The 14,013-nt window shown below is 37.8% G+C and overlaps 2 protein-coding genes across 2 annotated transcripts; both read left to right on the plus strand.

The window, feature by feature from the left end:
- The first annotated feature begins 7,266 nt into the window (after positions 1–7,266).
- LOC103986448 (probable auxin efflux carrier component 5c) lies at positions 7,267–8,871 on the plus strand. The gene is made up of 5 exons (XM_009404470.3): positions 7,267–7,991; positions 8,054–8,139; positions 8,229–8,386; positions 8,457–8,533; positions 8,612–8,871. The coding sequence occupies exons 1-5, from the start codon at positions 7,294–7,296 to the stop codon at positions 8,682–8,684; spliced, it is 1,092 nt and encodes a 363-aa protein (XP_009402745.3). The 5' UTR covers positions 7,267–7,293; the 3' UTR covers positions 8,685–8,871.
- A 3,463-nt stretch (positions 8,872–12,334) lies between these two features.
- On the plus strand, positions 12,335–13,906 carry LOC135611886 (probable auxin efflux carrier component 5c). The gene is made up of 5 exons (XM_065107534.1): positions 12,335–13,114; positions 13,177–13,262; positions 13,352–13,509; positions 13,584–13,660; positions 13,739–13,906. The coding sequence occupies exons 1-5, from the start codon at positions 12,417–12,419 to the stop codon at positions 13,809–13,811; spliced, it is 1,092 nt and encodes a 363-aa protein (XP_064963606.1). The 5' UTR covers positions 12,335–12,416; the 3' UTR covers positions 13,812–13,906.
- Positions 13,907–14,013: the final 107 nt, after the last annotated feature.

The raw sequence follows: 14,013 nt of genomic DNA on the forward strand, positions 1-14,013 counted from the left end.
AAGACTATGTTACTTACTATCTATGAGCTGTGGCCTATGAACTCCACGAAGGATGACTAACATCTCTCACCTACAACTTGTGAACACCACAACTTGTGCATGTAATCTTTCCACCATCTTTACATTCTTTTCATATGCCTTCCCTTCTGCTACCTATATAATAAGCAAATGTCATAGCCATCGTCTGCTCCATTAAAAAGCAGAAACCCATACTATGAGAGATGAAGAAAAGATGATAAAGGGGCTGGATGTGCTCAAGGTGATCGAGACAATGATGTCGCTCTATGTCGCACTCGATCTCGGCTTTGGCTCGGTGTGGTGGTGGCACGTCTTCACCCGCGAGCAGTGCGAGGTGATCAATCGCCTCATCATCTATTTCACCTTTGAGTTCACCGGTACTAATTTTTGAGTCCCATATATGTCTAGATGTGGCTCCATTTTAATTACTGTTTTGGAAATAGTTAGAAAGTCTACTTTTTTTTAATTTTTGTTTTGGAAACAACTAAAAAGTCCACTTTCTAGCAAAAGATAAGACCTTCCACCATGATGACTACAAGAGAATATGAGATCCTTGTATTAGAATATTATATGACCTAATTAGTTTTTAAAATTTAGATTTTGAGAATTAGATTATAATGCAACTAAACGATGAATTTAAGAGATTATGATCTTTTTTTTTAGTCAAATATGATTTTCTTTAAAAAATAATTAATTAAAGATGTTACTCAAAGAGAATATCATTAAATTACTTGAAATGAGATTATTGAGTAAAAGACCAAAATTTTATTTTTTTTCTCTAAATTAAAATTAGTGTTGTATTAGTTTATCTTATAAACTCTAATAAGTTTTGACATTTTAAAAATGATATTGCCATTACCCTCTTGTCCCATGTTTAAAAAATAGATAAGTGTTGTTAATTTAATTATAGAATGCATTATTTTATTTTTGAGATATATATGATAAATAAATAATATCAATTAACTTAGTTATTCATGAAGATGCATATATTAGATTTATATCTAATACTTATTTTAAAAAAATAATTTGATAATTTGACTAGAAATATTACATGATGCTTATGTTAACTGTAAAATATTTATATTTATATTTTGTTTTATAAAAATAGATAAATTAAGTTTATTGCATAAGTCTTATAGCATTTATTATTTTGACCATATCATTTTCATGTTGTAGACCTAAAATTCATTTATATAATTTTGTTATAAATTTAAAGTAGATTATACATCAAGGAAGTTTGACATAATTTCTATTATAGTTTGACATATTATTTTTGTTACCCTCTATTCTAGAATATTATTTTATCTATAATTATGAATAGGATAAATTTAATAAAACATATTTGTTACTTATTGTGATTAATTATCTTTTTCAATTTTATCCTACATTGTTATGAATGTTTATAATTAACGTATCTAATTTTATTAATTAAATATTATACTAAGTTTTAGTTATTCTCTTAGACGTAAAAGTTTTGATAATTTTAAGTGCAAAAAATTTATAAGATATTTTATAATATAAATTAAAAAGTATTTTTATAAATATAAATTAAAAAGTATTTATCATTATAATTTTTGTTACCATATATTATCCTTAAAATTAAGATTAGATTTGACATATGCAAGGATGGTTTGTAGAGGTTATTATTGGCATTAATAAAATATATATTTTTGAAGTTGAATAAATTTGATCATGCATTGATATTTAAACTTAATTGTATGAGTAATTAATTTGAATAGTGTTTTGATTTAATGTCAAATTAATTATCAGATATTATTTGTTTAATGCAATGATGAGATCTTATGAGAATTAAACATAATGTTATTTCTTTGACACATATAATATATATATATATATATATATATATATATATATATATATATATCTTTTGACTTAAAATTTTCGAGTGGCACATTTAATCAAAATATTTTTCAAGCTAATTTAGAGTTGTTCTTTGACTTAGTATTTCAAGAGCTAACTATATTGATTAATATTATTTTTAATCAAATTTAGAGGCCAAATTTCTATTAAGTGGGGGAGAAATATAATCACCAATAATTTCTCCATTAACATAAATTAATTACTATAAATAATATATTATTTTATTATTAACTTTTATGTTTTTATACTATAATTAAGGAAATGATTAAATTTGATTTCCATAATCTTGTGGATAAGTTAGGAATTCTACTAATCAATTAAATTATTAATTAATTTATTATTATCCTCTTGTCCTCTTTTTGAAAAGTACATAAAGGTTGTTAATTTAATTATAGAATGCATTTTTTTTAGATATATATGATAAATAAATATTATCAATTGACTTAGTTATTCATGAAGATACACATATTAGATTTATATCTAATATTAAAAAAAATAATTTTGGTAATCTGACTAGAAATATTATATGATGTTGAGATTTATAACTTTGTTACTATATTACTATCTATGAGTTGTGGCCTATAAACTCCACGAAGGATGACTAACATCTCTCACCTACAACTTGTGCATGGAATCTTTTCACCATCTTTACATCTCTTTCTTCTACCTTTCTTTCCCCTGCATATAGAATAAACCAATGCTATGACCATCGTCTACTCCACCAAGAAGTAGAAACCCCTACTATAAGAGACGAAGGAAAGATGATAGGGGGGCGGGATGTGCTCAAGGTGATCGAGGCAATGATGTCGCTTTATGTCGCACTCGGCCTCGGCCACAGCTCGGTTCGGTGGTGGCATGTCTTCGCTCGCGAGCAGGTCGTAGCAATCAACCGCCTCATCGTCTACTTCACCATCCTCTTCTTCACGTTTGAGTTCACCGACACTAATTTTTCAGTCCCATATATGTCTAGATGTGGCTCCATCTTAATTATTGTTTTAAAAACTATATGAAAGTCCACTTTTGAGCCCCATAATATCGGGAGATAAGGCCTTCCACCATAGTAACTACAAGGAAAGAGAAAACAGGTATGGTATATTTGGTACAGATTAGTGAAAAATTGGGACCTTTTGCTGGTCAAAACCCTTTAATGATATATAATCTATTTTGTTCAGTATCATTTGTCCATCCTAAAACATTGTGACTGATATAATTTAGCTCTTATCTTAGAACGAGTTTTGGGTCCTTTTCTTATTCTTTATTTCTTGTAAACTGCTTTTTATTTCAACAAATACTATTGTCTATGTCAACGAGTCGAGCAGTAGAGGCATGTGCCTCCACCACCTATTCAATGTGCTTTTGTATGATTCTACTGTTCTGTTGTAATTTCTTCAGGATTTGAAAGTGTGTTACATTTGCAGGATCCCAAGACAGAGAACAATCCCTATCTTGGTCTTACTTCTACCTCATTTCAGGAGAGGGCTACCTTCATTTCCCATGGGAATACTGCCAGGCTTGCTAAAGATCATGGGGAGCTCAATCTGGCCCAGATATGTGGAACAATTGCATCTGCACATTAGCTCCAAAGATTAGACAAGCTCGATGAAAGAGTTCATGGGAGTGCCAAGAAAGCACCTGCTATATCTTTCAGTTGGATCTATGACAGGGAAGTGCAGCTCTGAGCATCAAACAATATATTATGGTTGAGTTGTTTATGCAAGCAATCATCCTCTCTTTGCCATCAGTTTGCTATTCATAAATGAAGTTCCATGCTTTGTTTTTCTTCTGTTCAAGTATTGTATGAGTCATGATGGGGGCTGTAGATACTCTTCAAGCTATCATAAATATCATTTTATAAGCAGGTGCTTGATTAATGTCTGGTGTTTATCAGAGTATCATAAATATCATCTTATAAGCAAGTATTGTGTTTTTCTTTTTCATGGACAAGTTCTGTTGTTTATCAGAGTTGTTGACCTCAGGAAATTCTGCTAGAATTTGTGCCATAGTCAGAAGCATCTCACTTTTCAATTGTTTGCTTTTGTTACATCAGTACCACAATGTGTTATGTAATTCTGTACAAGCATCTTAAATTATTGCAAACACATCAATTTCCAAAAGATTGCTTTGGTTTGATTGTCACTAGTTTGGTGCATTGATGAATTGTCTAATTAAAGCCACTGGTTGAGTCTTTTAAACATCTGGCTATTAGTGGTCTGAAGCTACTAACATCATTGCTAGCTGTTATTCCTCTTTACTGTTAAATCTTATTTAAATGCTATAGCTCTTGTAATAGTTATTGTCTTTTAACAGCCAGTTACTACAAGATTCCTTCTTGACTATTTTATCAAGTTATGTGAGGTTTTGGATGGAGGGCAGACCTTCATTCCCACCAACTTGTTTTGGAAGAACTTACTGCAAGAAGTCAAAGGATATATTCTTACCCTGTATATGATGGTGACATGGATTGTGCAGATTCTTATTAATGTCCTTAGAAGTTATTATTGTTGGGAATCAACATTACCTGTCATTAGTATGAGTTTTCTACTACATTCTATTACCTGAATCTTACAGAGGAATTATAAGTAGCTATATTTTTCTACTTGGATTGGAGGATCATAAAAAACTTGTTTGTCCATATTCTTGGAGTTCATTGCATGAAATGTTTCTGAAGTTTATAGGAGGAGATCTGAACTTACCTGATACATTGGTTATGAGAGGTTTACCATCATAGCCAAACTTCAGCAACCATTTAGCTTTCTGCAATCATCAGACTCTTTAGTTGTTGTCTGGTAGTCTAAGACATGCATTTCATAGGTAATGTTGCAAACTGGTTAAAATAATCCTGCTCTTCATTGAGTTCATCCTCCTTGAGCTATTTCCTTGATTAGCAAGCAAATTGCCATTATTGCTTCACCCTGCAGAGTAGCAGCAGAATGCATTTTTACTGTAAACAACAGGTTGAGTGGCCACTGATTATGTTTCTTAAAATGCCTCAAGAGATGGGAAATGCCTTGTATTCCAGCTTACCCCAATCATTTCTCATTTGGGTTCATGTCTTGTTAAGATTGAGATATCATAACATGAGATGTAATTTCCATTGTAAGTTCTTCTCAGTGCAACTCAGTTTGATTCTGTCTTTTCATTTACTTGCTCTGAGGAACATGCAAGATGAAACAAACACCAAAGAGGATTGTGATTTCATTACATGAGGTTCAATTTAGGCATGACCACTTGTACCTATGATAAGGTTCTTTGAGACTCCTCACATATACATACTGTAATGTCTCTTGAGGTTTTGCATTAGTTCCTTGATATCATCATAATATGGAAACAGGCAAAGTCATGAGAATGTTGATGTCCAACTAGTAAGGGACAAAATGGTTTTGGGTTAAGACTAATCTGGGATGAAATCTGACTCATTAAAGGTAACCAGAAGTATGGAATCTCTTTTGCATGATCATATTAGATAAAATGTGATTGTTAAATCACAACCACATTAATAGAATAAGTTCCAGTTGTTTTACCTGCAAAACATCTGAAAATAAGTAATTAGTGCCCTGCCAAATATGTTAGGATATAAGAGCAGATAAATGCAAATACTGATACCCAATCTCAGAATGAACAGCATCTGTACCTTTTACTATCCACCAACATCAAGTTGCAACTTTTCAGTTTCTATTTTTTCCTCTTGCCCAAGTATTAGTTCTTTAATAAGAGTCTTCGATGTCTTGCAGGTACATGTATACTGTCATTTGGTGTTTTGTGGATCAATCAGTGGAACACTCACCCAATGCAACTTGCATCTGACATCTGGTAATGCAACTTTTACCATATACTGGGCAGGAAATGTTTTCCGAATCTTTGTTCTCTGCTCTTCAAACATGTCAAGACCAGTTTACAACCATCCATGTTGGAATGCCTAGTCACTTAATGCATCATCACTTGGCTTTTGTCAACACAGATTTCACCAAGTGGTGCTTGACATCCCCTACCTTTTGTTGTCTTCTAAGCAGCATCTGGATACCACTTACGCCACTAACCAAGTGGTCAACCTCATCTTCAGATAATTTTAGAAGTTTTCCTTGTTTGGCCATGACATGGAAAGAACAAGGGCTTGATGTTCAGTGAGTCAAATGGCAATTTGGAGGTACACCATGGAAGAAGCTCAGAGAGAGAGAGAGATGACATGAGAGCTGATGCCAACAGGTTTACCACTGAAGTAGGCAGAGGCAAATTGGTTATGACCACCTGACCTAAAAAGCTTTGGAAAGTGCAGGAGACAACAGTTTGCAGAAGTGCTTCTTTGATGCTGCAAGGAAAAGCGATCCATCACTGGGAGAATCATGACTGCGTCAGAACATACCATTAGAAATCTTGAGGTCATCTATGCTTGTATGACACTTTCATCGATTAGGGGAATATAGGTAGTGGAAACTTGTATTTTAGAAGGTAATTGTAGCTTATAGGAGATGTAATCATCTGTTCATGCAGGTGCATTAGGTCAGAAACTCTGGAGAAGGTTTTGATCGTGAAGAAGATGAATTAAGTTAGGTCAGTGACTTTTTCCTCCACACATTATTTCTTTTAAGATTTAGAAGATGAGGATTTGATTAATTGAGACATTAATAAAAGATATAACTGTATAGACTCATTTAGACATTTTCTTTATAAATAAAAGATATGAGTGTATACATTCTTTCTATAAATCAGGATTTAATTCATTGAGATATTCTTTCTATGAATAAAAGATATGATTGCATACATCCTCGAGTTAGATCGATCTGTTTTCGTAAGTCGGACTAAGAAGTGACACATGGATCAAATAATTTCTCTAGCTAGTAGTATTTACGAGTCCGACTAAGAATCAACACGTGGATCAAACAGTTTCATCCGATTCAATTTAAAATTATTTTTTAATTTTCAAATCAATTATTTTTTATTCATTTATCTTTGATATTTCTCATATTCTTTTTATCGTCTTCCTTCTCGGTATATTAGTAGTATACGACCTATATGGATCCCTTGTATTGTTACCGAGCTTATATTAAGATTTAAGACTATGTTACCATGCTACTATCTATGAGCTGTGCCCTAAGAGTTCAGTGTTTCTAAATTATTCCAAACTTAGTGGTGAATGCAGCAACCTTGATTTATTCTTTAAAGACAAATTTCTTATTCTAATGATGAACTCACAAAGGATGATAACATCTCTCACCTACAACTTGTGAACATCATAACTTGTGCATGGAATCTTTCCACCATCTTTACAACTTGAGAACACCATAACTAGTGCATGAACTCACAAAGGAACACCATCCCTGCTTATATAATTAAGCTAATGCCATGGCCATCATCTGCTCCACCAAGAAGCAGAAACCTGTGAGAGACGACCGAAAGATGATAGGGGGGCGGGATGTGATTAAGGTGATCGAAGCAATGACACCGCTCTATGTCGCAGTCGGCCTCGGCTACGGCTCGGTGCGATGGTGGCATGTCTTCACCCGCGAGCAGTGCGAGGCGATCAACCGCCTCGTCGTCTACTTCACCATCCCCTTCTTCACCTTTGAGTTCACCAGCCACATCGACCCTTTCACCATGAACTACCGCGTCATCGCTGCTGACGCCATCTCCAAGCTCCTCACCGTTGGCGTCCTGGCTGCATGGACCTGGTGCAGCAGCAGCTCCAAAAGCAGCTACAGCTGGGCCATCACCATCTTCTCACTCTCCCAGCTCACCAACACCTTGTTGGTGGGCGCGCCGCTGCTGGACGCCATGTACGGGAGATGGGCGCAGGACATCGTCGTGCAGCTCTCCGTGGTGCAGGGCATCGCGTGGATGGCGCTGCTCCTGTTCGCGCTCGAGATGAGGAAGGCAAGTGGTGCTGCCGGCTTTGCTCCGGCAGCTATCGTAGCTGGCGCTGGTGGCCAGGTGGTGGCACCTGAACCGCAACAAGCAACGGACGTGGAGTGCAACACCGACGTCGCTGCACGTCCTACGTTAGGATCACTGATGAAGACGGTGTGGCTCAAGCTCGCTCTCAATCCCAACATATACGCCAGCGTTCTCGGCGTCATTTGGGCTCTCATAGCAAACAGGTACAGAGCAGCCTCCTCTCCTCGACACACTAGTTCCGGTGATGACTGCTCCGTCTTTGCAGGTGGCACTTCGAGATGCCGCGAATCATGGAGGGATCGGTGTTGGTGATGTCCAAGACCGGGACAGGGATGTCCATGTTCAGCATGGGTGAGACCATCAACGACTTCTAACCTGAGATCATAACTGGCTGCAGTGCTACAGTGGCGAACTCTTCATCCCTGTTTCCATGGTTGCAGGGTTGTTCATGGCTCTGCAAGACAAGATTGTCGCATGTGGGCAGAAGCTGAGCGCGTTCGGCATGCTTCTAAAGTTCATCGCAGGGCCGGCGGTTACGACGATCTGCGCCGTCGCCGTGGGACTTCGTGGTGACCTCCTGAGGGTGGCGATCATACAGGTAATGTGTTCTCCACTGTACACGTAGCATGAAGCCCCATTTACGTCGCATTGTACTTCACATTTTGCAGGCTGCACTGCCTCAATCTATCTCCTCCTTCATCTTCGCAAGAGAATATGGATTGCATCCTGATGTGCTCAGCACCGCGTGAGTAATCCAAACAGAGATGTAGTTTCTCCATGTCAATGGTTATTTCTGATCAATCCATTTGTTGTTCTTCTGCAGAGTCATTTTTGGAACGCTTGTCTCCTTGTCGGTGCTGATAGCATACTATGAAGTCCTTGGTTTACTGAGCTAGTTCAGATTGAACTCATGTAATTTTCCTTTTGGCAAAGTCTGCAATTTTTGTTTTAGTTTTGCTTCACGTTTTGTATCTGATGATGGATGGTGACAAGTTTATAAGATCATAACATCATCTTTAGTCTGTCTATGAGTTGCTGAATCTTTTTGAGCCAACATATATCTTTGCTGCTCTTCTCATCTTCCAACACTATTTCTAACACGTACATGTGGAAATGATATCAAGTGATAAATTTATAATAGCATTTGAGTGATACGGGACTAATTTTGTTCATCGAAAGATAAATCGATTGAAGTAGAAAGAATCAAACGTTAGGCCGGAGAGCATCATGTTGGATGATTGGTCAAGTTGGATGATTGGTCGACATACCGAAAGATAAATTTTATGCTGTGAGTTCAAGAATCGGGCCAAATTGATTGGATATTGCGCTAAAAAGATCGAATGTTACGGGAGGTCAATATGCCGATGGATCGGGCAATACGTCGAAAGAGAGGACGATATGCCGAAGGATCGGACGAAGCACTGGATGAACCAACAACATGTCGGGTCATATAAAATTCTAGTCTTGTAATCGTTTAGGTCTTAAATTGAGTTAGTTTTGAGTGTTATCATACTAACTTAATTAGGGCCCATTGAGCTTACTCTAGGGCTGAGTTGGGCTCATTCAGTGACCCATAATTAGGTTAGGTGGTGAAACTACCTATGAGCTGAAACGTATGATGTATACGTTTTCCGAAAGATTCGATAGTGGTACTGCTAGTGTCAGGTGGTAGTACCATCCAGACTAGCAATAGTACCACCAGTATATAATCCCTCATGTTGTCAAGTGGTAGTACCACCCAGAATGGGCGATGGTACCGTCAATAGTTAATATTGTAGGCGATGGTACTATCAATAGTTAATGTTATAGGTGATGGTACCATTAGGACCTCGAAAACTCGAATAAGATTTTTTTTTATTCTATTTTTGAAATCATTTGAAGCCTATAAATATCCACTCATTTTTACTTGAGTTACCACAAAAAAGTGAATGAAAAAGCTACTGTAAAGTCTTAAAAAAGTGTTAAGTGTCCCTCTCATATTCTTTAAAGTTTTGAGCTCGAGAGGTGTGAGACTTGTAAAGTTCTTTCCTAAACCCGTGAAAAGGAGAAAGAGTTATAAATAGGGTATTGTTCTTTGTCCATTGAACAAAGATCATTAGTGAATATCGATTGCCTCGATAGAAGAGAAATCGGGAGTAGACGCAAATCACGGTAACCGAACCACTATAAATTCGGTGTGCATTTTCTTTTTGCTTTTCATTGCTATTGTCTTATGATTTAATTGCTTATTATTCTTAAGTCGAGTACACTTTCAATATTGATTTTTATCAAAAAAAATAATTTAAAATCATAATTTTATAGAAGTATTAATTCACTCGGTATCGTTACGATCCTAACAATATCTACCTAATATCGTTAAAATCATAACAAGTTTAAAAAAAAAATTAAAATCATAATTTTATAGAAGTATTAATTCACCTCTGATTTTCATTGCTCTGCAACTGTTGCAGGAAAATAATGTCTACGGATTGGTGATGATGTGTTAAAGATATAAATCATATTATGTCTCCTAGACTTATACAGATCACACTTATAAAAATTATATGTCTGATTGAGTTAATACTATTAAGAATATAAATCAAATCATACAATATCTACACGTTTAAACTCAGCAGAAACGATATAATACAAAAAGTAAATAGCTAGACAAGCCAAGAATCTGAACAAAGCATTCAAAGAATACAACTTTAATTGCACTGTGTCAGGCTTTGTTTTGCAAGAATCAGCCGAAAGCAATTTTACAGTCAGATCAGATACTCTGCTCGAGTGTATATGATTTAAAATGGTTCAATTGCTCCAATCAGATTTAAAATGGATCTGGTAGTGGAAGACATATGAGAAGAAATAAAGAATGATTTCTACTCTGAACAAAGGAATGACGATTGTTTTACATACAAAATGATAAGCTGAGGAGTTCTAGCAATTGAATTCTCCTTCCTGCATCGGTTTTGATCTCTGCAGACAAGAACTCGACAGTCCAAGTTGCTTCTGATTGACCTGTATCGATTGCATCCTCTTAAGAAATAGCAAGGGTGTGCTCTTCGGAGACAACAGGTTGATTTCCACCACTGCATGATAACACAGAACAGAACTCTCCACCCCTCCAGAAAATAGCAGATCAAAAAATGGATCTTCAGCTTCTGCTGAATTGCTTGAAACCAAGTCCAACTTCATCTTCTTGCTTGGCCCACTTGTGTTTGTGTCAAAGTTGTTTCACTTCAGCTATTCCATTAACCATGCGACTGATTGAAATCTTAGATCATCAATCTTAGGCCACTTAACACTTTATTGGATAAGATGAGAAATGTTCTTAAAACTTGAATGCAAATAATGTCAAAAATGATAGAGATGGTTCTGTAAAGGACCAAAGAAAGAAAGATCCATCAAAACCCACCAACAGCTTACTTCTTACTTAGTGCACAGTAATAGAATAAGATCATGAGAAGTCTTTTCCCAAACCTTTTAACTACAAATACAATAAATAAAAGCCAGATTTGTGTGAATGATGATACATCACTAACATGTTATTTAAAATTATTATTATCAGACTACTAGTTTGTGGTCATAAATCTTGATCATTATTGCTTTTGCTTCTAAGAAGAACCTGTTTGAACCAACATTGGCACCCTTGGATAATTTCATCCTAGATAAAACTTAGTCATCATCTTCTTCCAAATGACAATTATTCTACCCTATTACTGAAACCTTAATTCTACAAAGAAAGACAATAAACAACAGCATTTTCACCTACACCAACTCTATGCTTCTCCCAAAGGTATTCACATCAATCTTCTTCATACTAATTTATCCAATTTATCAACTAGAAGGAGCCTATCCAATTTCTTATTCCACAGCATAAGACATAATTTGAACTTTCATGGTATGTCAACCATGTTGATCATACATGAGTGCAACTGGGCACCAGCTGAAGGCACTGTAAGTATCTTGACCAAATGCAACATTTTATAGTTTTATTACAGTGATTCAGCAGCAATATTAGACTAATATCTTAGACCTTGGCATGAGATTCCACCATTGATCTTTCACATTTTAATGTCTCAATCACCATGAACCAATTATGATGATTGAATTGCGTAGATGAATCATCAATATTAAACTGCTAGTTGGATTGACAAGAAGATGTTGTTTAGTGGAAGAGCCTCCTTTGGTAGAAATTCCTCTCCCAATGACAACTTGCTTGATTAGATCAGCATTTTTGGAATGATTAATCCTAAGATAATACAAAAAACCATAAGAAAATTTAAGGAAAGCCTTTTGGATTACAAAATGTCATACAAAAGAAGAAAAAAAAAGAATGATGCAGCTCTTCTCCCATTGATAGAATGCCTTTTGAGCAGCTCTTTCTCTCATTGCTGATGGGAAAGAACACTTTCAATATCTCCCCCATTCCACAAGTAGTGAATGCTGCACATCTTTATTTATTCTTTGAAGACGATTCCTTACTCTAATGATGAATGAACTCCATAAAGGTTGACTGACATCTCTCTCACCTACAAAACACCACAACTTGCATGGAATCTTTCCATCCCTATGTAATAAGCCAATGCCATGGCCATCGTCTGCTTCACCAAGAAGCAGAAACCCCTACCGTGAGGGACGAAGGAAAGATGATAGGGGGGCGGGATGTGTTAAAGGTGATTGAGGCAATGACGCCGCTTTATGTCGCACTCGGCCTCGGCTACGGCTCGGTGCGGTGGTGGCACGTCTTCACCCGCGAGCAGTGCGAAGCGATCAACCGCCTCGTCGTCTATTTCGCCATCCCCTTCTTCACCTTCGATTTCACCAGCCACATCGACCCTTTCACCATGAACTACCGCGTCATCGCCGCCGACGCCATCTCCAAGCTCCTCACCGTGGCAGTACTGGCTGCATGGACCTGGTGCAGCAGCAGCGACAAGAGCAGCTACAGCTGGGCCATCACCATCTTCTCGCTCTCCCAGCTCAGCAACATCTTGGTGGTGGGCGCGCCGCTGCTGGACGCCATGTACGGACGTTGGGCGCAGGACATCATCGTGCAGCTGTCCGTGGTGCAGCTCATCGCGTGGATGGCGCTGCTCCTGTTCGCGCTCGAGATGAGGAAGGCAAGGGGTGCTGCCAGCTTTGCTCCGGCGACCGTCGTGGCCGGCGCTGGTGGCCAGATGGTGGCACCCGAACCGCAACAAGCAATGGACGTGGAGCGCAACGCCGACGTCGCTGCACGTCCTACGTTAGGATCACTGATGAAGACGGTGTGGCTCAAGCTCGTTATCAATCCCAACATATACGCCAGCGTTCTCGGCGTCATTTGGGCTCTCATAGCAAACAGGTACCGAGCAGCCTCCTCTCCTCGACACACTAGTTCTGCCGATGACTGCTCTGTCTTTGCAGGTGGCACTTCGAGATGCCGCGAATCATCGAGGGATCGGTGTTGGTGATGTCCAAGACCGGGACAGGGATGTCCATGTTCAGCATGGGTGAGACCATCAACGACTCCTAACCTGAGATCATAACCGGCTGCGGTGCTACAGAGGCGAACTCTTCATCCCTGTTTCCATGGTTGCAGGGTTGTTCATGGCTCTGCAAGACAAGATTGTCGCATGTGGCCCGAAGCTGAGCGCGTTCGGCATGGTTCTAAAGTTCATCGCGGGGCCGGCGGCTACGGCGATCTCCGCCGTCTCCGTGGGACTTCGTGGTGATCTCCTGAGGGTGGCGATCATACAGGTAATGTGTTCTCCACTCACTGTACACGTAGCATGAAACCCCATTTACGTCTCATTGTACTTAACATTTTGCAGGCTGCACTGCCTCAATCTATCTCCTCCTTCATCTTCGCAAGAGAGTATGGATTGCATCCTGGTGTGCTCAGCACCGCGTGAGCAATCCAAACAAAGCTGTAGTTTCTCCATGTCAATGGTTATTTCTGATCAATCCTTTTGTTGTTCTTCTGCAGAGTCATTTTTGGAACGCTCGTCTCATTGCCGGTGCTGATAGCATACTATGAAGTTCTTGGTTTACTGAGCTAGTTCGGATTGAACTCATGTAATTTTCCTTTTGCCAGATTCTGCAATCTTTGTTTTAGTTCTACTTCAGGTTTTGTATCTGATAATGGATGGTGAGAAGTTTACAAGATCATAACATCATCTTTAGTCTGTCCATGAGTTGCTCAATCTTTTTTTTGCCAACATTTATCTTTGCTGCTCTTCTCTATCTTCCAACACTATATCT

Source organism: Musa acuminata, chromosome BXJ2-5 (assembly GCF_036884655.1).
Source record: "Musa acuminata AAA Group cultivar baxijiao chromosome BXJ2-5, Cavendish_Baxijiao_AAA, whole genome shotgun sequence".
NCBI lineage: Eukaryota > Viridiplantae > Streptophyta > Magnoliopsida > Zingiberales > Musaceae > Musa > Musa acuminata.

Coding starts and splice junctions, on each gene's coding strand:
- LOC103986448 (XM_009404470.3), top strand. CDS start 7,294: ATGATAGGGGGGCGGGATGTGATTAAGGTGATCGAAGCAATGACACCG. Junction 8,387..8,456: donor TGAGGGTGGCGATCATACAG/GTAATGTGTTCT, acceptor CACATTTTGCAG/GCTGCACTGCCTCAATCTAT. Junction 8,534..8,611: donor CCTGATGTGCTCAGCACCGC/GTGAGTAATCCA, acceptor GTTCTTCTGCAG/AGTCATTTTTGGAACGCTTG.
- LOC135611886 (XM_065107534.1), top strand. CDS start 12,417: ATGATAGGGGGGCGGGATGTGTTAAAGGTGATTGAGGCAATGACGCCG. Junction 13,115..13,176: donor TGGGCTCTCATAGCAAACAG/GTACCGAGCAGC, acceptor CTGTCTTTGCAG/GTGGCACTTCGAGATGCCGC. Junction 13,263..13,351: donor GATGTCCATGTTCAGCATGG/GTGAGACCATCA, acceptor CCATGGTTGCAG/GGTTGTTCATGGCTCTGCAA.